At 38.7% G+C, this 24,724-nt stretch overlaps 1 protein-coding gene across 3 annotated transcripts in view; it reads left to right on the top strand.

Moving 5' to 3' along the window:
• RCL1 (RNA terminal phosphate cyclase like 1) overlaps positions 1–24,724 on the top strand; it is a 230,895-nt gene that overhangs the window by 166,016 nt on the left and 40,155 nt on the right. The window contains exon 12 of one of the 3 annotated variants that reach the window (XR_014057021.1): positions 23,457–23,543. The exons of 1 other annotated variant lie outside the window; for it this stretch is intronic. Coding sequence is in view for 1 of the 2 variants with exons in the window: in XM_081501627.1 (XP_081357753.1) it covers positions 18,962–19,093 (132 nt within the window). In the remaining variant the exon portion in view is untranslated. Of the gene's footprint in view, positions 1–18,961; positions 19,094–23,456; positions 23,544–24,724 lie in introns of all 3 variants that reach the window. One more of the 3 variants, XM_081501627.1, reaches the window with a different exon arrangement.

The raw sequence follows: 24,724 nt of genomic DNA, 5'->3' as shown, positions 1-24,724 counted from the left end.
TTTTAGTCCAATAGTTTTTCTTGAACTGTTGGCATTAGTTTGCTTCATCCAGCCTATTTGTGGCTCACTAATTTACTTTGGCTTGTCTCTTGGTCATCTAGTTCCCTGCATGCTGCTGCACTGAGAGGGGCCCAAACCCTCTATTTAAGGAAAAAGTGTACCCTATACCCACATTAGACAACCAAATAAGAACTAAAGAAATGAAGGTCTATGGGCTGTAACTCCAAGGTGTCCAGAGAATCCCTCTTTTTCTATTTTTCTTTTTGGATTATCATACCTCCTTTCCATGAGTGGTGGGTCCAGGAGAACTGGACCATGAAGATGATTTTACCAAAATTTTCTCCAAGCCACTTGACTTGATTCTTACCTAGGCAAATAGAATCATTTAGGTCTTCAGGTATAAAGGTGTAGAGTCAGTAACCAGCTGACTCTCTAATAAGAATATGCAGGTGTATGTTTAGAGTCATCTTCATTTCTTCCTCTAGCCTCTCTGGTCAGTAGTGATGTCAATAATCTGGGGTCATCAGTCTTCAGTTTTTCTACCTTTCCCCTTTTCCTTACCCCTTCTTCTCCCTCCACTGTTTTTCCTCTTCTCTCTCCTCTACCACGTAGAAACATACTTCACTCAATGTTTCATAATCCCTCCCAGTTGTGTTCTTCCTATATTGCCTGTTACAGTGAATGGCACCACCCTTCTGTCAGAACCAAACCGTGCTATTACCTCCTCCCTGCCCACACCTTACTGTTTAGTCATCAAATCTCATCAGTTTTACCTGATCTTTAACTCTCACACCTGTCTGCTTCTTTGCATCTCTGTTGTTGTTGTTATTGTTTAGTTGGTAAGCTATGTCTGACTCTTTTGTGACCCCATGGATTATAGCCTGCCAGGTTCCTCTGTCCATGGGATTTCCCAGGCAAAGACAGTGGAGTGGGTTGCCATTTCCTTCTCCAGGGGATCTTCCTGATCCATTGATCAAACTTGGATCTCCTGCTTGGCAGGCGGGTCCTTTACCACTGAGCCACCTAGGAAGCCCCTCTCTCATCTCTATCAGCTCCCATTTCTAGTTCATTACCTCTCCTGCCCACAACAGCTTCTGTCATGCCCTTAATCATTGCCTTCAGGTCTCCCTTACTCAGGAAGTTCATCCCATTCCTGCAAGACAGAGTACTCTTGTCTGTGCTTCTACAACATCCTCTATTTATTAATTTTATAAGTAGACTTGCCTCCTCCACTGAACAGTAAGCTCTTTTTCTCTCCTTCACTCTTGTATACCCAGGCCCAGACCAGATCTGACACATAACAAATGCTCAATAACTCTTTGATAAGTGAATTAATGAGATATACAAAAGAAATTTGGAAAGTTGTGCTTTTAACTGGGGATAGATATTGAGGCTAAGATAGTTTGTAATTTTTTTTTTATTTGCACAGATTTTTGAGACATTAGTAGCCTTTCTACCTGTCTTTATTTTTTTTAGTTATATACCACTTCAGAGTAATTTTTTATAATTACGAAGTGCTTTTTTGTAATCCACATTGTATTGAATAGACACTTGGGATGAAAGCTTGCGTTTTGAATTTCCTTTATTCCCCTGTGACTTTAATTCTGACCCCTGAGGTGCCAGGACCCAGGCTGGGTTGATCAGATCTTGGCAGTGAAGGAGAGTAGGTCCTTAGAGGAATTATCCATCTTGCTGGATTTGCCAGGTGAGAATGTTTTTAATAAGGGTTCTAGTAAATGTTGGAAAAAGATCAGTGCTGTATAGTCAAAGTACAGATAGTAAGCCAGGAACAGGGAGGAAAATGGACCACTGCGTGCACACAAGGCCTGTCAGAGAATTGGATTCAAACCAGAGCAGCAGGGATGATATGACAAGGTCAGTGAAAGGATCTCACATCTGACCCAGGACTGGGCTGTACACTTTGATACTGGTTTATGTAGATGATGAGGAGTCTTTTAAGAGCATTGGCCCCAGGGAAGCCTGTCTGGTTCTGCCCGGCCTTAAAAGAGCCCATTTTGAGGATGGCCAGGAATTTACAACAGGTCTGTACAATTTGTTCTATTTTATTAGATGCTGTGTTCAGATCTGCATTTATACTAATTTATTTCATACGATATACTTTCAAAAATGTGGCACAGTGGTAAAGAATCTGCCTGCCAATGCAGGAGGAGGTGAAGAGAAGCAGATTTGGTCCCTAAGTTGGAAAAATCCCCTGGAATAGGAAATGGCTACTCCAGTATATACAACTTGCTCCAGTATTCTTGCCTGGAAAATCCCATGGACAGAGAAGCCTGGCAGGCTACAGTCCCAGGGTATTGCAAAGAGTAGGATACAGTTGAGTGACAGAGCACACATATGCTTTCAAAAAAGAATATGAGGTAGCTTAAGATAAAAGGACAGATACACTATTATTAGCAATCAGAATACAGGTTAAAAGGCAGAAACTCAAGTGAGAAGGAGAAAATTAATATTATATTAAAAAGTTGTGGCTGAAGAAAATGACACTATTAAGATCAAAGTTTGGCCCTGAGCTTTCTAGTGGCCTCAACAAAACAGGAACTACATGGATTTTGTATTTTAAAATCTTTCTGAAATAGTTCTAAATTTTGGTATAGGTGACAAGGAGTATCTGTTCATCAGGAGAAGAAATTTTGTCTTGAGTGTGAACTCTGAGAGGAATTTGCCATACAAACCTTTATTTAAGAGGCATGGAGCAATATAATAAAGTATTCATATGTAGTATCCTTATTAATGCTCTATCTTTTTTGTAATGTTTGAAAACAGATGATTAAAATCTTGGTTGAATCTTGATCATGGTTACATTTCTATTTCTATGTTTCTTCTTTAGGTATTTATTACTATATTTGGAACATACATTCAGAATTTTTTGGCATAATTTTTTATGTGTTCTATTAATATTATATGCTTATTTTATTGCTCTAAATGCTTGTCTCTCAATGCTTTTTGCTATAAAATTGACATCATGTACAATAATTAAACCCTTAAATTGTCATCATGAGTTTTGCTTAAGTTAGCCATATTTTGAGTAATTCTTATCACAAATCTTTGCTCAATTGGTTTGATTCTCTTCTGTTCCTCCCATAAGTGTTTTTAGATGCTCATACCATCTTCACAAGTACATTGCTGTCATTCATTCATTCCTGCTGCACATTGCAGGTTTATGAACTTTTTGTGGCTCTCAAACTGTGTATTTTCTAAATGGACTCTGCCAGTTAAACTGGGAATGTATGTACTGGTTTCAGGAAAAAGTTAATTTACAGTGAAACTCTGAAATTCCTCTTCTGTTCTCCTTGGTTTATATATAATCTGGCCAGTTGATGCTAACAGTGAACTGTGTTTCATAATCACACCCATTTGCCACCTCTTTTACAAATGCCTCATCACCGAGTTTTTCAAACTTCTGGCTGGTAGTATTTAAATTCCTAATTGTAATCATTACTGGAGACCTCATTTATTTTATTTAAAATCCTTTGGAAACTGAGGTCTATGAATCTTCTCTGTCAACAAAATTGTGTGATGAAGTCATTTTATTTATAGATAGTTGATATCATTTTAAAATTCATTTCCTTGCAAGTCTTAAATATACTTTTTCAACTTTATTACTGCTTGATTTTGGGAAAGGGAACAGTTGTGACATCAGTAGCAGAGCTGTCAAGATCTTACATAATTTATTCTTGAATTATTAGGCACAAGTCTCACTAAAATGTTGATAGTTACATTTTATATACTGCAACCAAAATGTGGAATTAACTTTAGCTCATTAAATGGATATTTCTGGATCCATACTCAGATCCACAGGAACATGAGAACTCAGACAAAAGTGGAAGTAATAATAAGAAATATTCAATAATTCAAAGTAGCTGATGATAACCTCTGGCCCTTTGGAGGAAGGCCACGGAGGGATGTTTTATTAGGCTGAAGAAATATGGGTAATGAAAATGTGATTGGATATAAAGACCTTCCTAATAATGAAGGCTGTTAAGTCTTAGAATCACTTTTGAAATGCTAATGTAATATTCTTTGTTGAAAAGATAGATACATAACTGGCCAGGATGAGTTAAGACTCCCTGAGGGGTGTTGCTACTCAAAGTGTGGTCCACAGACCAGCAACAATAGTGATACCTGTGAGCTTTTAGAACTATAGGCTCCACCATAAATCTACTCAGAATCTGCATTTTAACAAGATATCCAGATTAAGATGCATATTAACATTTGAGAAGCAGATAGCCTTACAGCACTCTTCTAAAACTTGGGTGCATATAGGAATCAACTGGGGAATTTTAAAAACTGCCAACCTCAGAGACTTTGATTGAATAGGTCTGAGATGTGGTCTTGAGAGTGGGAACTTATCCCCAGATAATTTTAAGGTGCAGCAGTTTCCACTGCCTTAGAACTGTTTTAGTAGCCTATGGAAATCCACTGAAGTCCTGGACTCAGACATCCTGATTGTTTTTTTAATTGTGGTTAAAAAATACATAACATAAAGTTTACCATTTTAGATATTTTCAGTGTAAAATTCACAGTAGGAAGTCAAGAGATACCTGGAGTAATAGGCAAGTTTGGCCATAGAGTGCAAAATTAAGCAAGGCAAAGGCTAAGAGAGTTTTGCCAAGAGATCACACTGGTCATAGCAAACACCCTCTTCCAACAACACAAGAGAAGACTCTACACATGGACGTCGCCAGATGTCCAATACCGAAATCAGATTGATTATATTCTTTGCAGCCGAAGATGGAGAAACTCTATACAGTCAGCAAAAACAAGACCGGGAGCTGACTGTGGCTCAGATCATGAACTCCTTATTGCAAAATTCAGACTTAAATTGAAGAACATAGGGGAAACCACTAAACCATTCAGGTATGACCAAAATCATTTCTCTTAGGATTATACAGTGGAAGTGACAAATAGATTCAAGGGATTAGATCTGATAGAGTGCCTGAAGAACTATGGATGGAGATTCATGACATTGTACAGAGGCAGGGATCAAGATCATCCCCAAGAAAATGAAATGCAAAAAAGGCAAAATGGTTGTCTGAGGAGGTCTTACAAATAGCTGAGTAAAGAAGAGAAGCAAAAGGCAAAGCAGAAAAGGAAAGATGTACCCATCTGAATGCAGAGTTCCAAAGAATAGCGAGGAGAGGTAAGAAAGTCTTCCTCAGTGATCAGTGCAAAGAAATAGCAGAAAGCAATGGAATGGGAAAGACTAGAGATCTCTTCAAGAAAATTAGAGATACTAAGGGAACATTTCATGCAAAGATGGGCTCAATAAAGGACAGAAATGGTCTGAACCTAACAGAAGCAGAAGATATTAAGAAATGGTGGCAAGGATACACAGAAGATCTATACAAAAAATCTTAATGAACCAGATAACCATGATGGTGTGATCACTCAGCTAGAGCCAGACATCTTGGAATGTGAAGTCAAGTGGGCCTTAGAAAGCATCACTATGAACAAAGCTAGTGGAGGTGATGGAATTCCAGTGGAGCTATTTCAGATCCTAAAAGATGATGTGAAAGTGCTGCACTCAATATGCTAGCAAATTTGGAAAAGTCAGCAGTGGCCACAGGACCGGAAAAGGTCAGTTTTCATCCCAATCCCAAAGAAGGCAATGCCAAAGAATGTTCAAACTATTGCACAATTGCACTCATCTCACATGCCAGCAAAGTAATGCTCAAAATTCTTCAAGCGATGCTTCAACCGTATGTGAACCGAGAACTTCCAGATGTTCAAGCTGGTTTTAGAAAAGGCAGAGGAACCAGAGATCAAATTGCCAACATCCATTGGATCATCAAAAAAGCAAGAGAGTTCCAGAAAAGCATCTACTTCTGCTTTATTGACTATGCCAAAGCCTTTGACTGTGTGGATCATGATAAACTGTGGAAAATTCTTCAAGAAATAAGAATACCAAACCACCTTACCGGCCTCTTGAAAAATCTGTATGCAGGTCAAGAAGCAACAGTTAGAACCCGACATGGAACAACAGATTGGTTCCAGATCGGGAAAGGAATACCAGACATGGAACAACAACTAGTTCCACATTGGGAAAGGAGTACGTCAAGACTGTATATTGTCACCCTGCTTATTTCACTTATATACAGAGTTGCTAAGGTGCTAAGGTGCTTCAGTCGTGTCCGACTCTGTGCGACCCCATAGACGACAGCCCACCAGGCTCCCCCGTCCCTGGGATTCTCCAGGCAAGAACACTGGAGTGGGTTGCCATTTCCTTCTCCAATGCATGAAAGTGAAAAGTGAAAGGGAAGTCGCTCAGTCATGTCCGACTCCTAGCAACCCCATGGACTGCAGCCTACCAGGCTCCTCCATCCATGGGATTTTCCAGGTAAGAGTACTGGAGTGGGTTGCCATTGCCTTCTCCAATATACAGAGTACTTCATGCTAAATGCTGGGCTAAATGAAGCACAAGCCGGAATCAAGATTGCTGGGAGAAATATCAGTAACCTCAGATATTCAGATGACACCACCCTTATGGCAGAAAACAAAGAAGAACTAAAGAGCCTCTCGATGAAAGTGAAAGAGGAGAGTGAAAAACTGACTTAAAACTCAACATTCAAAAAACCAAGATCACAGCATCCAGTCCCATCACTTCATGGTAAATAGGTGGGGAAACAATGGAAACAGAGAGTTTGTTTTTGGGGGCTCCACAATCACTGCAGATGGTGATTGCATCCATGAAATTAAAAGATGGGCCAAAGAGCTAAACAGACATTTCTCCAAAGAAGACATACAGATGGCTAACAAACACATGAAAAGATGCGCAACATCACTCATTATTAGAGAAATGCAAATCAAAACCACAATGAGGTATCATTTCACACCAGTCAGAATGGCTGCTATCCAAAAGTCTACAAGCAATAAATGCTGGAGAGGGTGTGGAGAAAAGGGAACCCTCTTACACTGTTGGTGGGAATGCAAACTAGTACAGCCACTATGGAGAACAGTGTGGAGATGCCTTAAAAAACTGGGAATAGAACTGCCATATGACCCAGCAATCCCACTGCTGGGCATATACACCGAGGAAACCAGAATTGAAAGAGACGCGTGTACCCCAATGTTCATCGCAGCACTGTTTACAATAGCCAGGACATGGAAGCAACCTAGAGGTCCATCAGCAGACGAATGGATAAGGAAGCTGTGGTACATATACACAATGGAATATTACTCAGCCATTAAAAAAAATACATTTGAATCGGTTCTACTGAGATGGATGAAACTGGAGCCCATTATACAGAGTGAAGTAAGCCAGAAAGAAAAACAACAATACAGTATACTAATGCATATATATGGAATTTGAAAGATGGTAACGATAACCCTATATGCGAGACAGAATAAGAGACACAGATGCATAGAACAATTTTATGGACTCTGAGGGAGAAGGTGAGGGTGGGATGTTCTGGGAGAATAGCATTGAAACATGTATATTATCATATGTGAAACAGAACACCATTCCATGTTCGATGCATGAGACAAGGGCTCAGGGCCGGGGCAATGGGATGACCCAGAGGGATGGGATGGGGAGGGAGGTGGGTGGGGGGTCCAGGAAGGGGAACACATGTAAACCCATGGCTGATTCATGTCAATGTATGGCAAAAACTATTACAATATTGTAAAGTAATTAGCCCCCAACTAAAATAAATAATTTATAAAAAAAAAAAAAAAAAGATGCATGCTCCTTGGAAAGAAAGCTATGACCAACCTAGACAGCATATTAAAAAGTGGAGACATTACTTTGCCAACAACGGTCCATATAGTCAAAGCTATGGCTTTGACTGTTTCCAATAGTCATTTATGGATGTCAGAGTTGGACCATAAAGAAAGCTAAGCACTGAAGAATTGATGCTTTTGAACTGTGGTGTTTGAGAAAACTCTTGAGAGTTCCTTGAACTGCAAGGAGATCATACCAGTCAGTCCTCTTTAGGACTGAATATTCAGTCAATCCTGAATATTCATTGGAAGGACTGATGCTGAAGCTGAAGCTCCAATACTTTGAGTACCTGATGGGAAGAACTGACTCATTGGAAAAGACCCTGATGGTAGGAAAGATTGAAAGAAGGAGGAGAAGGGGATGACAGAGGATGAGCTGGGTGGATGGCATTACCGACTCAATGGACATGAGTGTGAGCAAGCTCTGGGCATTGGTGATGGACAGGAAAGCCTGGCGTGCTGCAGCCCATGGGGTTGCAAAGAGTCGGACAGGACTAAGTGACTGAACCGAACTGAAGTACTTTCAAATGGTGTGTAATTATCACCACTGTCCATTTCCAGAAATTTTTCATCATCTCAAAGAGAAATTCTCTACCAATTCAAGAATTATTCCTCATTCTCACCAACCCTTATTAGTCTTCTATCTCTCTGTATTTATTATTCTGGAAAGTTTCACATCAGTGGAATCACACACTGTGTGATCTTTTGTGTGTGACATTTCTCTTAGCGTAATGTTTTCAAAGTCAATCCATGATGTAGCATATATTGAATTTTATTCTTTTTTATGGCTGCAGGCCACTCTCCCCTCTTCCTGATAGCCGGGTTCTGAACCTCCACAAGTTTGAGGCTGCATGGGAATTTCTTCAGGGTTGGAGACTGCCTCACCTGGTTGGGGCCCAGCAGCTTGTGGTGCAGGTACAGGGTGACTGGGCTTTTGTTTGCAAGGAGACTCACTTGAATTTATCACAGGTAAGAAGGAGGGCATTCTAAGGATACAAGAGAGGTTGCAACCTTCACCATTCAGGAGAAAACAGGACACCTTGAGCCTTAGGAAGACAAGAGCCTTGGGTTGGTTCTGTGTCCTGAAAGGCTCTGGAGACCTCTCTCTTTAGTGAATGGAGCTTTCTTCTCGCATTCCATCATCAGTGGATCTTAGCTACTTTTTATGTCTGCTTCTTTCTGTTATGCACTTATATTCTTTCACTTTTTGATGACTTTATTTCCTCTGGGCTTCCCAAGTGGTTCAGTGGTAAAGAATCCACCTACCAATGCAGGAGGCACAAGAGATGCAGGTTCTATCCTTGGGTCAGGAAGATCTCTGGAGGAGGAAACAGCAACCCACTCCAGTATTCTTGCCAGGGTAATCTCATGGACAGAAGAGCCTGGCGGGCTATAGTCCATGGGTTCACAAAGAGTTGGACATGACTGAGCACCTGAGCATGCATGCATATTTCCTCTACCCCAACTTCTGCTTCTTACAGATTCATTCATTCAGTGGTCCATGTCCTGGTCCAACTGGCTGTTGTTTCATAGTCACCTTGGGTGGGGGTGGAGTGGGGTGTATAAGGCAGTTGTTCTTGGAAGTTGCTGGAGGGAAAAGCAAACACAATTGTTGTGTCTATAACAGCATGTGATTCAGAGTTTACCTCTCTCGGCTCATCATTTGTATACTCAGGTTGATAGCATATTTTTACATGGGAAAATACTGGTTAATCATGAAGCCTGACTTTCCCACTCAGTTGTAAAGGCAAATGTGTTCTTAAATACATATTTAAGAAACAGTGAAAATAAAACACAGGGCACTTACATTTGAACTTCAGCTAAACAATGAATATATTTCCGATGAGCAACATCTGTGTTTGTGACACAGCAAAAAGTTATTCTTTGTTTTTGTTGTTACTGTTTTCTAAATCAGGCAACCCTAGTAACAAGAGATTTTTCAAAGGAGAAGCTACTTCTCAGGTATGTTATAAAAAAGTCTGAGAATCAGGAAATGGTTTGTTTCTCAGATATTCCAACTACCTTCTTCAGGTGAGGGAATCTGTTTACATTACAGTGTGTATTTTGCAGTGTCTATAAAATTCATTTGGTTCTTAGCTTCATACTCCAAACAATCACAACTATGCTTACTGCTGCTGGGGTTGCTACTGTGCTTCACTGGCTACTTTATCACGTGATGCACACCAGTTAAGCAGTGTAATGAGAGTTTAACAAAGGAACTATTGACAGTCCGGTGGGAAGAATGTAGGAAACCATGAGAGTGAATGCAGTGATGCCAGACAGGCAGGTAACCTCATCTAGGCCTGATGGCTTTGCAGACAAGACCACTTCATAGGCTTTGTGGCCTCTTGTCAAGGGACCCCCGACCACCCCATGGCAACCCTGCAGGTAGGAAGCTAGAGAAATATACATTTTACCTTCACCTTCTTCCTTCCTCCCTCTGTTCTCCTGCCAGGGCTCTCAGGTGACCAAATCCAGGCAGAAAGCATATGGGCCAGCCTCCTAGAGCACAGGGAGGGTGAAGAGAAGCAGAGTGTACAAAAGAGCAAATAGAAGACTTAAGCTCAAATCCCTCCTCTGCACAGACTCTGTTAGTCATTTTATGTAGTCACCTCACTTGATCTCACAGCAGTTTTATAATGAAAGTACTCTTAATGCCCCCATTTTACTGATGTGGTTGAAGGATTAGTGATATTGAATAAGTTGCTCAGGATCACATAGCTAGTAAACAGTGCAAGAATATAAAACTATCTATTCACCTCCATATCACTGTACAAGACTTCTTGGTGACCTCTTTTCATTGTTTTTTTTTTTTTTTAAACTTTCATGTTGTTGAAGATTTTTCATTGTTCACATGTCTTGTTGACAACTATTGAAAAATCCCTCCGAGATCTAGTTTAGCAGTTTGTATACAAAACATGCTCGCTCAGTGTTTGTCCATTTTCTGTTTGACTTCTGGTTTGGGGTGGCAGCAGAGGCAGGGAGCCTAGGTTTAAGAGCTGGGTCAGTGAGTTCTTTCCTTGCAAGAAAGCTGGTAAAAGAAGGCATCTGACTCAGAATCCATGATTCCCTGGCACAGGGGAAGGCCTGTCAAGACAAGACTCTCAGACACCCCAACGAGTAATTTTACAGAATTTTAGGCTTAGAAATGCCCTTAGAGGTCACCTACAGCCTCTATCTAATGAGTGATTCTTCTTCAAGATTCAGTCCTCCTCCTTGTCCCTAGGGTTGTCTTCTGGATAAACACATCAAGAGAGTGTCTGACCAAGAGATATAAGGAAGGGTCCATAACTCCCTTGACTGATTCTTTTTTTAAAAAATAATTAATTAATTTGGCTGTGCCGGGTCTTAGATGCTGTGTACAATATGATCTTTGATCTTCATTGCAGCATGCGGATCTTTAGTTGTGACACGTGAGATCCTTTTTTTAGTTGTTGAAGGTGGGATCTAGTTCACTGACCGGGGATCAAACTCAGGCCCCATTCATTGGGAGTGGGGAGTCTTAGCCACTGGACTTCTGGGGAAATGCCTTGAGTGATTCTTGTTTACTACCTAAGAATTCCTTTTCACTGCTGAACTTTGACAAACCTTGGTTTTGCCCACTGATCACAGGGAGGTGGGTAATGCAACATATAATAATCTCTATAATCTCCTTGAAAATATATACGGCTTCCTGAAGAAAGTATCAAGTTGTGCTGTTGAAATAAGTAGGAACAAATTTAGACTCCCTTGGTTAACTTAGCTAAATCCCTGATATTTAAAAGTCAGGGCAAGGAAATGTGGGTTGGAATCTTTAATTATGAGACAAAACATGAAAGATGATTCAGTTAGTGTATAATGTAATTTGAAAAGTGGAAATAGTGGTCTAGAGACAAGTATTTATTTCTGGAAAGTGAAACAAAGAGATAAAAGCCAAATGACTTAAAAAAAAAAAAAGTCAAGCTCATTACTCACAAAAGTTGAAATCTTCCTTTTTAATTGGATTTTTGAATCATAACTCCCCCAGAAAAATGGTTTTTCAGCTTGCAGTTCTCATAAAACTGCATAAGATATTTACACTATTAAATTTAATTTTATATATTTTATATCATTTATATATCTATTTTTCTTCCAACTTCTATGTTTAGGGTTTTTTTTAATAGTCAAAGAGGATAGTTTGAGTTTGAAACTTGGTTTCAGAGGGAGATTAGGTAAAGTAGAGGGAGATTTGATGTTTGGATGTGGCTTTCTTGCTCAGCCTATTATAGGAACACAGGTGTTGTGGGCCTAGATTGTGTGTTTGCTGTACCTGTTCTGTGGCCCCTGACTTCCCCTCAGCTACTTTCACCCAGGATTCCCCCTTTCTGCTTCCTTGGCACCTTTGACATGCATCTGTATGATACTTGTGTAGGTCCTCGTTCTCATACAATACTTGTAGAGGGTACTGTTGGGTATAAAGGATATCTCATTGATCTCAGTAGCCGAATATGCCCTCCATATATTAATAGTAAATGCTCAACAAATGCTTGTAGAAAGAATGAATGGATTCTCTCACCTCCCTAATGAATCCTTCCTACATGCAGAAGCTCCACAGTACCCTCTGCATGACTGAGGGGTGGAGGAGGTAGTTTCCTGAGTGAATATGGGCCACTGCAAATTTTCTGCTACCTGTACCCATGCCTGAAATTTCTCCCTTTGTTTCTGTTTTCTTTGACTTAAGACAATAGAAGCTTTAGTCCCACTTAAAATGCATATGTCCTTGGACGAGGTAACTCTTTAAACTTTATGATGGTGTAAACCTCATTCTAAACCCTATAATTTAGTGTAAGTCCACTGTGACTCTCAGTTCTGGGAGAAGGTTTGTTATAGAAGACACGAGAGATAGAATGAAGATACTGACAACCGGAAGGAGGCAGCTGCAGTACAGAGGGAAATGTCTAAATACTGGGTTGGCCAAAAAGTTTGTTTGAGTTTTTCCGTGTTCTGGAACTTTTGGCCAACCCAATAATTTTGTGTCACCCTCACCAGACTGGTTTTTTATGTTTTTTCAAAGGGATCTTTGGGTTTTGAGATAAGAAGAAATTCCTAAAGGCATCTTCCTGTCCAGGTTTGGGCTTTGTAACAAAGGCCTTCTAAAAATAATGCCAGGGCCTTTAATGTCTAATTCTAGTTGAAAAGAAAAATAACATAAGGAATGACTCTAACTGTGAAAATTGCAGGTTAGTCAAGCGGATAGTGGTATTAGAGTCTGCCAGTAATTTGAGAGACAGAAAGGCCTTCCTGGTAGCCCTTAAATTGTACAAAGTCAATGACAGTTAGCTTAATCTGCCTGCTTGTAAGATCAGTGCTGGATAATGCCGTGACTTTGGGGTGGGAAATATGTAGAATTGTCTTGGTTTATCTGGGACTGTCCCCATTTTAGCACTGAAAGTTCCGTGTCTTGGGAAACCCCCGTTCTGGGGCTAACCGCAGCATTTGGTCACCCTAAAGGACCGAAATGTGAAGGTGCATTATGGTCAAATATGAAGGTGCATTATGGTCAAATGTGAAGGTGCATAATTAATTTTAACATTAATACAGCTGCTAACTTGCTCTCCAGTAACAGTGGGAAAAAGATACATTTTAAAATAAGTAAACAAGTCACCCTGTTTGGGAGGATGTCAGCTCTCCTATCTCATTTTGATAAGGTAATCTTATAATCAGCAGAGAACTCCCAAATGTGGCTGTAAAAATAACAGTTACATAATTATACTTCCCTGGTTTAAACCTCTAATAAGACATTGCCAAATTTTAGCTGTATAAAGATAAATGTTTTTCATCTGTGATGATGTTGCATTACACACAGAAAAAAGAGTTTTATTTTTCTGGTTTAGCATACTTTTGTTTTAATCACAGATACACAGATACATCATTTTTCATCTCATTAACAGAACGTAGTTTAGTGTTACAGGATATCATTTCAATGGACACCCATTGCTGTTGTTTACTGAAAGCACTATACTGTGTTATTCACTTTTAAAATATGTTTAATCAGGCATCCTTTCATTTATAGCTCACCTGTACTTAATATTAACTTTTGAGAGTTGGTTTCATTTATAGAGATCTGCTGCTGCTGCTGCTGCTAAGTCGCTTCAGTCGTGTCCGACTCTGTGCGACTCCATAGACGGCAGCCCACCAGGCTCCCCCGTCCCTGGGATTCTCCAGGCAAGAACACTGGAGTGGGTTGCCATTTCCTTCTCCAACGCATGAAGGTGAAAAGTGAAAGTGAAGTCGCTCAGTCGTGTCCAACTCTTAGCGACCCCATGGACTGCAGCCTACCAGGCTCCTCCATCCATGGGATTTTCCAGGCAAGAGTACTGGAGTGGGGTGCCATTGCCTTCTCCATTATAGAGATCTAAATAGATCTAAATGTAGAGAGAAGATAGAGAGGAGAGAGAGAGCCTCAGATGGCTGCTGCCTTCTAATGCCTAAAGTACTACATTTGTTATCATATGAATACAGAGACAGTAAGACTCTTCAGGAATCAAGCAATAATATCCACCAAAGCCATACCTTAAAAAAAATTAAAACGCATTACTAAATAACTCTTAAGTTAAAGAGAAAATGGAAATTACAAAACATGTAAAGATGAATGGACACAGAAGCATTACTTTGTAAAGTCTGTGGTTTATATTAATCGTCAAATTGCTACCCAGAATGAAATGTGTAGCCTTACATATATAGAAAACAAGAGATGTTGAAAATAAGCAAACTTTCAAATCAAAATTTAACCTCTCAGTCTAGCAATCAATCAAACAAAAATAGGAAAATGAACATGAAAGAGAATGGAAAAATATAAAAAGTGTAATGGTAGAAAATAATGCAATAGAAAATGATAGAAGCAGTGAACTTGAGAAAGTTCTCCTTTTACATTGGGATCTCAACTGCCTAGTCTCTGATTTGGATACTTACTTTCCAGCCCAAGGAATAAGTGTTGCTGCTAAGTCACTTCAGTCGTGTCCGACTCTGTGCGACCCTATAGATGGCAGCTCACCAGGCTCCGCCGTCCCTGGGATTCTCCAGGCAAGAATACTGGAGTGGGTTGCTGTTTCCTTCTCCAGTGCATGAAAGGGAAAAGTGAAAGTGATGTCACTCAGTCATCCGACTCTTAGCGACCCCATGGACTGTAGCCTACCAGACTCCTCCATCCATGGGATTTTCCAGGCAAGAGAACTGGAGTGGGGTGCCATTGCCTTCTCCGGGAATAAGTGTTATGGGCATTGAATTAACAGACAGAGGGAAGAGCAGGAAATCTGTGATTACTTCTGCCTGGGATACTGCAGAGGGGAGAAGAAGAAATAACATTCACAAAAATATATGTCAAACATTATGGCAGGCAGGTTATGTACATTTTGTGGTTTAATAATATATCTTCTCATTTACAGATAAGAATATTGAAGTACAGAGTGACTTAATAATTTCTTAATTATTGACCAGACAATAAGTCACGGTGCTTAAGTTTGAATTCTAGAAAGGTTATTATTTGACATTTGATTTACCATGTGTTTTCAGTTAAAGATATCACTGGTTTTAGAAACATGTTGTTTTGAAAACTCATATCTGCCTAGGAAGGCCATGGGGCTATCAGTCATTCACATTTTAGAGTGAAATGATTTTAACAAATTACTTTCCTTTCAACACTTAGCTGAGGTTAGCTATATTAAAAGAATGGGACATCTGAAGTGGTTGGAGATGAAGGAGAGATGCAGTAGGAGTGGTCCTGCTTGGAGGCTGAGATCTGGATGAGATTGTAAGCAAAAGTACAAAAAAGGAAGTGGGAAGATGCCAATGATCAAGTCTGACTATTTCAAAATTCTGGCTGGGGTCAGCCCCAGCCACAAGAAGAGCAAGACAGGTTCTTCCTCTTTCCTTCTCTTGTACAAATCAGTCCCTATTCCTGGGACCAAGAGGTCCAGGTTCAAGGGCTGCTCTACGGAAAATAGAGTCACATGGAACTTTAGAAGCTGTGCATGCTACTCCCCAACAGGCCTTCCCTATACTATACAGTACCCCAAACTGATTCCTGACATCCTTGCTGGAGGAGAGTGATAGAAACTTGCTCCTCAGAGGACAGCTCATAACCACTTTGAACTTGGGCTAATTGTTAGAAAAGCCTTCCTATCATCAGCAAAAGTCTTGTCTCCCTTCAGCTTCCCCTCACTGGTCCTACTTCTGCCCTCTGAAATTGCCCAGTCTGTGTGATATTTGTTCAGATGGAATTTGATCTGTCATGCACTGTTGTTTTTGGCTGATTTGCTAAGTTGATTAGATTCCTCTAAAAACTCAAAGCTTTTGGATCAAGGTAGATCTGGTAAAAATGTTCTAGCTATTATTTTTCACAAAGACTGCCACAGTTTTCTTAAAATAAGGATGCTCCCAATTTACAGATTCATAATGTGAGAACAGTCTTATGTGCAAATTCATAGAATAACCCACGTAAAGCATTCACATAAAAAAGAAGCAATCAGTATATTTCTCCTGTTGATTGGCACTATGTGAAAGCTACTTCTGTTCTTTTGTGGTAAAGTAACTAGATATTGAGAAGAGGAACTGATCTAATTAATCAACTTGGGAAAATGTTCCACTTTTAAATGAACAATTAAAATGATAATGAAGTACCTTTTTACTTCTATTTGTTTAGCTACAAAACAAAGAAAGCAACACTCATAATAATATTTAACATTTGTTAGGAAAGAGTAAAACTAGTACTCTCATTAATTACCTTTGGTATCATAAAAGTCTTCTAGAAATCAATTGATTTAAAAATATCATATCCTTTGTCCCAGTAGGATCTTCTGGAAAATTATGCTAAGGAAATAATCAAAAGATGTAAAAATATGTGATAAAAATCTGTAATTTGTTAAAAAATTATTTGTAATGCTGAAAAATTGTTCATAGCATAAAAATCCAACAATAGGAAATGGTTAATCTGATTAGGGCACATCCACTGAGTGGGAGATTAGGCAGCCATTTCATATAACGATTATGAAAAAAACAACACTGTGTGTAATCCAGATGGTCCTAGAGGAAAAATCTCAGGTAAGTCATTCGGGTGAAATAGAAACATGGTGTGACTCAAAACATCTACCTCTACTTCATTGACTGTGCTAAAGCCTTTGACTGTGTGGATCACAACAAACTGTGGAAAATTTTTCAACAGATGAGAATATCAGACCACCTCACCTGCCTCCTGAGAAACCTGTATGCCAGTCAAGAAGCAACAGGTAGAACCAAACATGGAACAATGGACTGGTTCAGAATTGGGAAAGGAGTACATGAAGACTGTATATTGTCACCTTGCTTATTTGACTTATATGCAAAGTACATCATGCAAAATGCCGGGCTGGATGAAGCACAAGCTGGAATAAAGATTTCCGGGAGAAACATCAATAACCTCATATGCAGATGACACCACCCTTACGGCAGAAAGTGAAGAGGAACTAAAGAGCCTCTTGATGAAAGTGAAAGAGGAGAGTGAAAAACCTGGCTTAAAACTCAACATTCAAAAAATGAAGATCATGGCATCTGGTCCCATCACTTCATGGAAAATAGATGGGAAAACAATGGAAACAGTGAGAGAGTTTATTTTCTTAGGCTCCAAAATCACTGCAGATGGTGACTGCAGCCATGAAATTAAAAGATGCTTGTGCCTTGAAAGAAAAGCTATGACCAACCTAGACAGAGTATTAAAAAGCAGAGCCATTACTTTGCTAACAAAGGTCCGTCTAGTCAAAGCTATTTCTGTTTCCAGGAGTCATGTATGGATGTGAGAATTGGACCATAAAGAAGGCTGAGTGCCGAAGAATTGGTGCTTTTGAACTGTGGTGTTGGAGAAGACTCTTGAGAGTCTCTTGGACTGCAAGGAGATCACACCAGTCAATCCTAAAGGAAATCAATCCTGAATATTCATTGATAGGTCTGATTCTGAAGCTCCAATACTTTGGCCACCTGATGCGAAAAGCAGACTCATTAGAAAAGACCCTGGTGCTGGTAAAGATTGAAGGCAGGAGAAGGGGACAACAGAGGATGAGATGGTTGGATGGAATCACCAACTCAATGGACATGTTTGAGCAAGCTCCAGGAGATGGTAAAGGACAGGGAAGCCTGGCATGCTGCAGTCGATGGGGTTGCAAAGAGTTGGGCATGACTGAGTGACTGAACAAGAACAATAACAACACTAGTTTGTAGCCATATAAAAAAATTCTTGCAGTGTATATAATAAAAGTCATGTATACAAAGAAACACACTGAAATTATGATAGAAAGATGAGAGTAAAATTTTATAGTTAATCAAGATAATAACAAAATGCTTTATTTTTAAACCAAAAAGTACTATATAAATTAATTTTCATCTGGACTGTTGCCAAGAATTGCATCACTAATTGCAACTAGCAGAAATGTATAACTATTATTATGATCTTTTGGGGAAAGTGTCAAGAATGTACATGTAAAAGTGTGTCTCGGAAAATAAACATCTCAGGTATATACCCTACCCTTTATTCCTTCCTGTGCTGCTCCTCTAACAAAACCAGAGAGAGACCACAGATAAACCCCCTCTCCTCTCTCCAAGATTCCCTGCTTACTGCATTGTGCTCTGGGTGAAAAACATACTAATGTGGCTAGTTACAAATGGAACAGGAAAAGGGAGGAGATGCTGGCAGAGTAAAACACTCCAGGTCCTCTGAAACCCAGAGGAAAAGTCAGTTTGGACTACGTTGCTGATTCTTTGGCCAGTGGAGTGGAAGGCAGATTGCAGTCTTGGTTAGATATAAACCTTCTTTCTGCTCTTGTTATTTCTGTTGGATTCTTACAGAAGCTAGGATTTTTGCACATTTTGGCTGACTATTCTGTTTCTCTTCTCCAATTTTATTATGGAAATTTATCTAATGTTTCCAGCTTGTCTGGGATCCCCATTGGTAGTAGCAAGAAACAGTAGTTGTTGGAATGTACTGGATTATTTGAGTCTCCAAAACTCCTGGTCATTGCAGATTGTGGGACTAACAGTTAAGGTGAGGATTGATTCTGTCGGTCAGTTTTCAAATAGGTGTATGCCACTGAGCACATCAAAATATGGCGTATTGTTATCAGCTATTGTTATACTAAATCTGAGTAACAGCTTCACAACTCAGTGGCTCATGACAAACAAGAATTAATTTTCCTTGATCATGGTTCATAGATAAGCTAGCACTGCCTTGTTTTTGCAGGTCACCTAGACAGGCCGAGGTCAACTGTGTTCCATATGTTCTCAAAATCCTGTTAGCTACACAAGGTATCAATACATTCTTTTCCTGTTGGATCACCAAGCACAAGAGGCCAAGTCAAACCACTCATTTAAGGTCTGTGCTCATATTTGCTGTTTGTTATTCGGTTGGCCAAAGCAAGTCACATACGTGACTATACCCAACGTCAGTGGTTTGGGGAATTAATTCTCATTAGACTTTCACGAAAGAGGCAAAGGGAGGGGGTAAAGAATCCAGAACAATTATTTCATTTGCTATAAGGAACAGCATGTGAACAGATTAATTCAAATACTTCAAAAGACTTCTAGAATAAACAATATTATTTGCATGTGTGAAAAATATTCCATTTTTCTAGTTAGACTAATGAAAACAATAAAACATCTCAGTTACATATCATATTTCTTTTAAAGAACATACAATATCACTAATGATAGTTCCTGCTTATGACTATGTTGGGTGTCTGGCCAGGTAAGAACTGATTCAATTGTAGGTCAGTTTCTGATTTTGGATTTTACACACACACGCTCACATGAACACACCACTTGTTTTTAGGAGCTTGTAATCAGTGAGTAAAATGTGCCCTGAAAGGAAATCACTTGGTAAGAACTGCTATTTGGTAAGAAAAGGTGACTCAAGAAAAGAAGTTCCTTGTGGTTTTAAACTGTACTATGTTGTCGATTTCCACAAAAATAAGCCTTCTTTTAAAAAAGAAACTGATTTAAGGCAAAAGTTTCGAACCAGAGGTTTCTGTTTTTTCAAAATAAAACACCTCTCAGGAAATTTTGTATTTGTTTTAATGTAAAAAGCAAAGGCAAGGGATAAATGAAATCTGAATTCAAGCTAGACAGATTTGCAACAACTTTAAGGTGTAGAAAAGAAGAGCTGATAGCTCAGAGAACAAGCAAGTAATAGATTCAAAGAAAACTGGTTAGGAAATTTTTTGATTTTTACATTAATAGGGGTCTTTATATTTTTCCTGTTTTTAAGATTCAGGTTAAGAGATATATAGATATGAGGGATTAGAGAGTTAGTCAGTAACAGAGAAAGATGGGGTAATTTCATTTCAGAAAATTTAACTAGCTTTGTCTGGATGGATAAAAGGAATGCTACAGCACAAGTTTGACATTTCTTGTCCTAGCTTAGTGGACTTCTTCCTGAAATGGAGCTGTTACTTCAAAGCACATCTAGTTGCCTTTTTCCAAAGACAAAGGAAATTACACATTCTGATTAACCATCAATTATTCCTAATTAATGAAGAAAGCGCAATTTTCAACACTCTCACTACTTGACTCTCTGGAAGCAATCAAGTGAGGCAAGATAGCGATAGCCTAAGGGCTTCTTTTTCTTGAACAGACAAAACTAGAGTAATTTAGTGAATAGTAGCAATCATTTTTTATAAGCAGAAGGACTGCAGGATTTAATTAATTCTTTGACTAATGCATAAAAGTAATATTTATGCTTTTCTAAAGGCCAGTGTTCAACATGGAGCAAGAGAGGAAATTGTTTTAATAACATCTCAGCAGAATTGTATAACTTTATTTTTTCAAAGTGTCTTTATATCCATCATTTTATTTCATAATATATTGTAAAGTGAGTCCGGCATTTTAATAGCCATTTTAAATATATCTCTAATAAGTTACATTTTCTAAATAAAGTGACAACCACTTAATAGTACCTATGCTATAATTCCAGTACTCTTGCCTGGAAAATCCCATGGACAGAGGAGCCTGGTAGGCTGCAGTCCATGGGGTCGCTAAGAGTCGGACACAACTGAGTGACTTCACTTTCACTTTTCGCTTTCATGCGTTGGAGAAGGAAATGGCAACCCACTCCAGTGTTCTTGCCTGGAGAATCCCAGGGGCGGAGGAGCCTGGTGGGCTGCCGTCTATGGGGTCGCACAGAGGTGGACACTACTGAAGCAACTTAGCAGCAGCAGCAGCAGCATGCTATAATTAGAATATGAAGCTCTTGAGGACATCTAAACTCTGAGCCCTGAAATTCATATAATGCCCTATGATTGCTCAAAGAAAATGTGCTTCAAGTAATTTATCCTTTTTAAAATGATTTGACCATGTGACAACAAAGTTCATCTTCTCATGTCTTTAACATTTAAAATGGATTAATTTTTTAACTAGAAAGCTGTATTCCACTGATTAGTATAAGGTGAAAAAAAGTACCTATTTAATTCTGCCTCATTGAAATGCAGGAAGTTTTAAAAAACATAAAGTGTGCTTTTTGTTTAAGATTAATATGCAGCATTTTAAATAACTTGGAAAGTCTTCTAAAATTTCAACATCTGAATTCAATATGTTTTCTATCAGGCTTTTTTATGCATAGTTTTATTCCAACATTTTATTAGGAAAATTGTTAAATATACTGAAAAACTGAAACATCTGCACAGTGAATTATATATACTCATCAACTAAATTCTACAATTATCAATGAATTTACTTTTTTGCATATTTATCCAACCATTTATTTATTGACTCCTCCATCCATCAATCCATCTATTTTTGATGCATTTCAAAGATGTAAACATCATTATACTTCATCTAGTATTTAAGCATATATATTATTACTTAGAGTTCAGTACTTATTATGATGTTTTTTTGCATATAGGGAATGCATAATCTTAAGTGTACCACTCAATGAATTTTGACAAACGCATGTACTTGGATAACCTAAACTCCTACCAAAATATAAAATGTTGCCATCTCCCCAGAGAGTTTACTTATGCTTCTTCCCAGACAGTTCCCTATACCCATCTCTCAAAAGGTCACCACTAGTATGTTTTTCACCTCAGCTTAGTTTAGTAGCAGTATGTAACTATTTCAGTTATAACTCATATTCACTGATACTTGGTGTTAACAGTCTTTTTATTTTAGCCACTCTTAAGCATTTATAGCAGTATTTCATTGACTAATGATTTTGAGCACTTATTCATGTATTTATGCCATTCCTATATCTTCCTTTGTGATATCTCAGTTTAAATCTTTTTCTTATTTTTTGGGGGGGCGGTAAACAGTCTTTATTTCACCAGCAAATGAATTTAGGTTATCTCAGGTTTAGTAATGAAATGGATTATAAGAAAACATATTTTCCCTCAGATTTTTTAAATTGTAAAATTGAAAAAAAAAGGGATTGTGGACACATATATATACATAGGCCTTAGAAATTTATGGAAGTATAAATAGGTATCTTTGTTGTTGTTGTTTAGTCACTAAGTCATGTCTGACTGTTTGCAACCCCAGGGACTGTAGCCCGCTAGACTCATCTGTCCATGGGATTTCCCAGGCAAGAATACTGGAGTAGGTTGCCATTTCCTTCTCCATCTTTTGCTCATTTTTAATTGGATTGTTTGCCCTTTTAACATTGAGTTGTATATGTACCCCAGTGTTCACTGCAGCACTATTTATAGTAGCTCGGACATGGAAGCAACCTAGATGCCCGTCAACAGATGAATGGATAAAGAAGTTGTGGTACATATACACAACGGACTATTACTCAGCCATAAAAGAAACAAATTTGAGTCTGTTCTAGTGAGGTGGATGAACCTAGAACCTGTTATACGAGTGAAGTAAGAGAGAAAAACAAATGTTGTATGTTAGTGCATATATATGAAATCTAGAAAAATGGTACCAGTACCTATTTGCAGGGTAGAAATAGAGACATAGATAATAGACTTGTGGACATAGCAGGGGAAGGAGAAGGTGGGACAAATTGAGAGAGCATCATTGAAACATATACATTGCCGTAAGTAAAGTAGATAGCTAGTGGGTAGTTGCTGTATAACACAGGGAGCTCAACCTTGTACTCTGTGACAACCTAGAAGGGAAGCATGGGGTGGGAGTGGGAGGGAGGTTAAGAGGAAAAGAACATTTGTATATACTATGGCTTATTCATGTTATTGTATGGCAGAAACCAACACAACATTGTAAAGCAATTATTCTCCAATTAAAATAAATACTCAGTTGTAGGATTTTCTTATTTTGGATAACAGTCTTTTGTCAGATGTATGATTTGCAAATTTTTTTCTCCTGTGTATGTATCTTGCCTATTCATTTTCTTAGCAGTGGCTTTTGATGCAGAATATTGGTTTACCAATTAATGTAGATCTTTAAAATAGTGACACATTTGATTATACAATATTTTAAAATGACCCTTATTAATAGCATTATCAATCTCATCAGAAAAGGTTGTAAGTATTGAAAAGCTATCAAGTTAATGATGCTGGAAGATACATGGGTTCCAAAATCCAAGAAAATGTCTGCCATTACCCAATTCTGAATAACAGTAGTTTATCAGTCATTATTACAAGTAAAAATGGTGCTCTGTGAAAACATTGGCTTATTCAGCTTACAACTCAAACAATCACTCAAGTGTTTTTTTCTCAAGAAAACCATCATACTTAAGTATGCAGCAGAAATACTTTATATTTACTTCTGATTTCATCACACAGGGTATTACAAAGATGTATACTAAACATCTCAATTAAAAAGTGAGTGTAAGACCTGAATAGAAATACCTCACTGAAGACGTACAGATGGTAAGTAAGTTATATAAAAAATACATTAAACATCATCTGTCATTGGGAAAATACAGAAAAACAATGAGATATCACCACACACCTATTATAATGACTAAATTCCAAAATACTAACAACATCAAGTGTTGGTAAGGCTATGAAGCAACAGGAACTCTCATTCCTTGCTGGAGTAATGAAAAATGTTAAAGCCACTTTGGAAGACAGTGTGGCATTTTCTCACACATTTCAACATAGTATTACATTCAGTCCAGTAATCACACCCCTTGATATTTACACAAATACATTGAACTTATTTCCATGTGAAAACCTACACACGAATGTTTATTGTACCTTATTCATAGTTGCCAAAACTTGGATGCAACCAAGATGTCCTTCACTAAGTGAATGGATAAACAAATTGTGTTGTTCTGTCGCCAGGTCACATCCGACTCTTTACGACCCCAGGGACTGCAGCATGCCATGCTTCCCTGTTTTCACTATCTCCCAGAGTTTGCACTAACTCATGTCCACTAAGTCAGTGATGCCATTCAACCATCCTATCCTCTGTTGCCCCTTTCTCCTCCTGTCCTCAATCTTTGCCAGCATCAGGGTTTTTTCCAGAGAGCTGGCTGTTCACATCAGGTGGTCAAAGTATTGGAGCTGCAGCTGCAGCATCAATCCCAATGAATATTCACAGTTAATTTCCTTTAGGATTGACTGGTTTGATCTCCTTGCAGTCCAACAGACTCTCAAGAGTCTTCTCCAGCACCACTATTCAAAGGCATCAATTCTTTGGTGCTCAACCTTCTTTTCTCACATCCATACATGACTACTGGAAAAACCATAGCTTTGACTATATGGATTGTGTTACATCCATACAATGAGATATTGTTCAGCAATGAAAGGAAACAATCAAATCCATGAAAAGACCTGGAAAAACATTAAATGCATATTGATAAAGAAGCCTATCTGAAAAGGCTACATACTGGATGATTCCAACTAAATGACATTCTGGAAAGGGCAAAACTTTGGAGATGATGAAAATATCAGTGATTTCCAGGGACTGAAAGAGAAAAGGAAAAGAATGAATAGGTGGAGCACAGTGGATTTTTAAGCAGTGGAGGTATTCTCTGTGAGACTATAATGGTGGATATATGTCATTATATAAAACCCATAGCAGTTTACAACACAAACAACCCTAA

The sequence above is a fragment of the Giraffa tippelskirchi genome, chromosome 1 (genome assembly GCF_054371585.1).
Source record: "Giraffa tippelskirchi isolate mGirTip1 chromosome 1, T2T-mGirTip1v1.2.pri, whole genome shotgun sequence".
Classification (NCBI taxonomy): Eukaryota; Metazoa; Chordata; class Mammalia; order Artiodactyla; family Giraffidae; genus Giraffa; species Giraffa tippelskirchi.
This window is presented reverse-complemented; position numbering and strand designations above follow the sequence as displayed.